This window comes from Morone saxatilis, unplaced genomic scaffold, assembly GCF_004916995.1.
Source record: "Morone saxatilis isolate NCDOM2014 unplaced genomic scaffold, NCSU_SB_2.0 Contig17, whole genome shotgun sequence".
NCBI lineage: Eukaryota > Metazoa > Chordata > Actinopteri > Moronidae > Morone > Morone saxatilis.
Window position 1 is genome coordinate 28,851,021 of NW_023339729.1, and position 1,215 is coordinate 28,852,235.

At 44.0% G+C, this 1,215-nt stretch overlaps 2 protein-coding genes across 4 annotated transcripts in view; one reads left to right on the forward strand and one right to left on the reverse strand.

Annotated features, from left to right (window-relative positions):
- LOC118327159 (bifunctional apoptosis regulator-like) overlaps window positions 1-1,215 on the forward strand; it is a 337,943-nt gene that overhangs the window by 290,395 nt on the left and 46,333 nt on the right. The gene's annotated exons all lie outside the window — the stretch shown is intronic.
- si:ch73-12o23.1 (lysosomal alpha-glucosidase) overlaps window positions 1-1,215 on the reverse strand; it is a 12,195-nt gene that overhangs the window by 4,992 nt on the left and 5,988 nt on the right. For both annotated transcript variants that reach the window (XM_035660407.1, XM_035660408.1), the window contains exons 8-13: window positions 1,089-1,207; window positions 873-1,004; window positions 670-780; window positions 428-541; window positions 235-319; window positions 28-145 (exon numbers count right to left, since the gene is read on the reverse strand). In XM_035660407.1, coding sequence (XP_035516300.1) covers window positions 28-145; window positions 235-319; window positions 428-541; window positions 670-780; window positions 873-1,004; window positions 1,089-1,207 — 679 coding nt within the window. The remainder of the gene's footprint in view (window positions 1-27; window positions 146-234; window positions 320-427; window positions 542-669; window positions 781-872; window positions 1,005-1,088; window positions 1,208-1,215) is intronic.

The following is a 1,215-nucleotide window of genomic DNA, read 5'->3' on the forward strand; positions in this document are numbered from 1 at the left end:
TGTGTGTGTGTGTGTGTAGGTCTTCACCTTGCAGATGCCTTAGCTTCCATTAGTCCATAGAGGCTGTGCATATTATAGTGTATAGACTGCTTTTGCTGTGCAGTGGCACACACAGTTTTGGCTCTCAGCAGACCTCCTAGTACACCTAAAAAGGAAAAAGACCCAACATTACATTCTGATAATCACATGTACTCTGTTGTGGTGAATTTTGTAGTTGAGATCCACATCTCCCACCTGGTGTGTAAGGAGGATTTTCAAGACTGTTTGATGGGCAGCCATTGGTAGACCCATCCAAGAAATTTGACGGCTCATTCATGTCCTAAAAAAATGAATGAGACAAAGGTCAGGGATATCATGAAATTAAGAGAGCCACAATAATAATCCTTACAACGAGTTCTTCACCAGTATCACTCATTTCCATACTTACAATCCATAATCCGTCAAATGGCACCTTCTCATGGAACCTCCGAAGGTTTTCGTACCACCACTCATGTGTCGCATTGTCAGAGAAATCAGGATATGCTGTCAGACCAGGCCACACCTGGAGGAAGAGATGAGACTTTTAAATCCAATACACCCTGAATGTTTTCCTTTTGACCGCAGAGCAGAGAGTAGTTATTGTGTCTTAATCTCATTTGTGAAACATCAGCACAGGGTTTAGTGTCTTACCTTCCCGATGAGTGTTTTTCCTTCAGCGTCTTTAATAAAAACGTCTCTCCTCAGCCCTTCATCGTACGGCCAGTATGAGCCCTCAGGCTGGGTGCTGCTGATACCTGGGTCCTGCAGGTTGAGACACAACTGTCACACAACACAATACACCTTGAATGACAGACACAACACACATATGAAAGCAAATACAAACTCCTGTGTACCAGGATCATGACGTAGCGCTGGTCATGAGCATGCAGGTCTTTGACCAGATCAGGCAGCGTGGCAAATTTTGTTGAGTCAAAAGTGAAGTCCAAAAATCTGTCCATGTAGTCGATATCATTCCACTGGACGTCCTGGGAACAAATCGACACACATAATTATTTCACAAAAGAAACCAACAGGTCATAATAACAGACATAGTCCTGAGGAAACTGTACCTGGGGTATCTTATAATTCCTCATGCTCTTGACAATCTCCCAGGTAGAATCGCTAGTGTTGTAGCCCCAGCGACAGAGATGGTAGCCTAAAGCCCAGTAGACAGGCATCGCTGGGTAACCTGTGAAA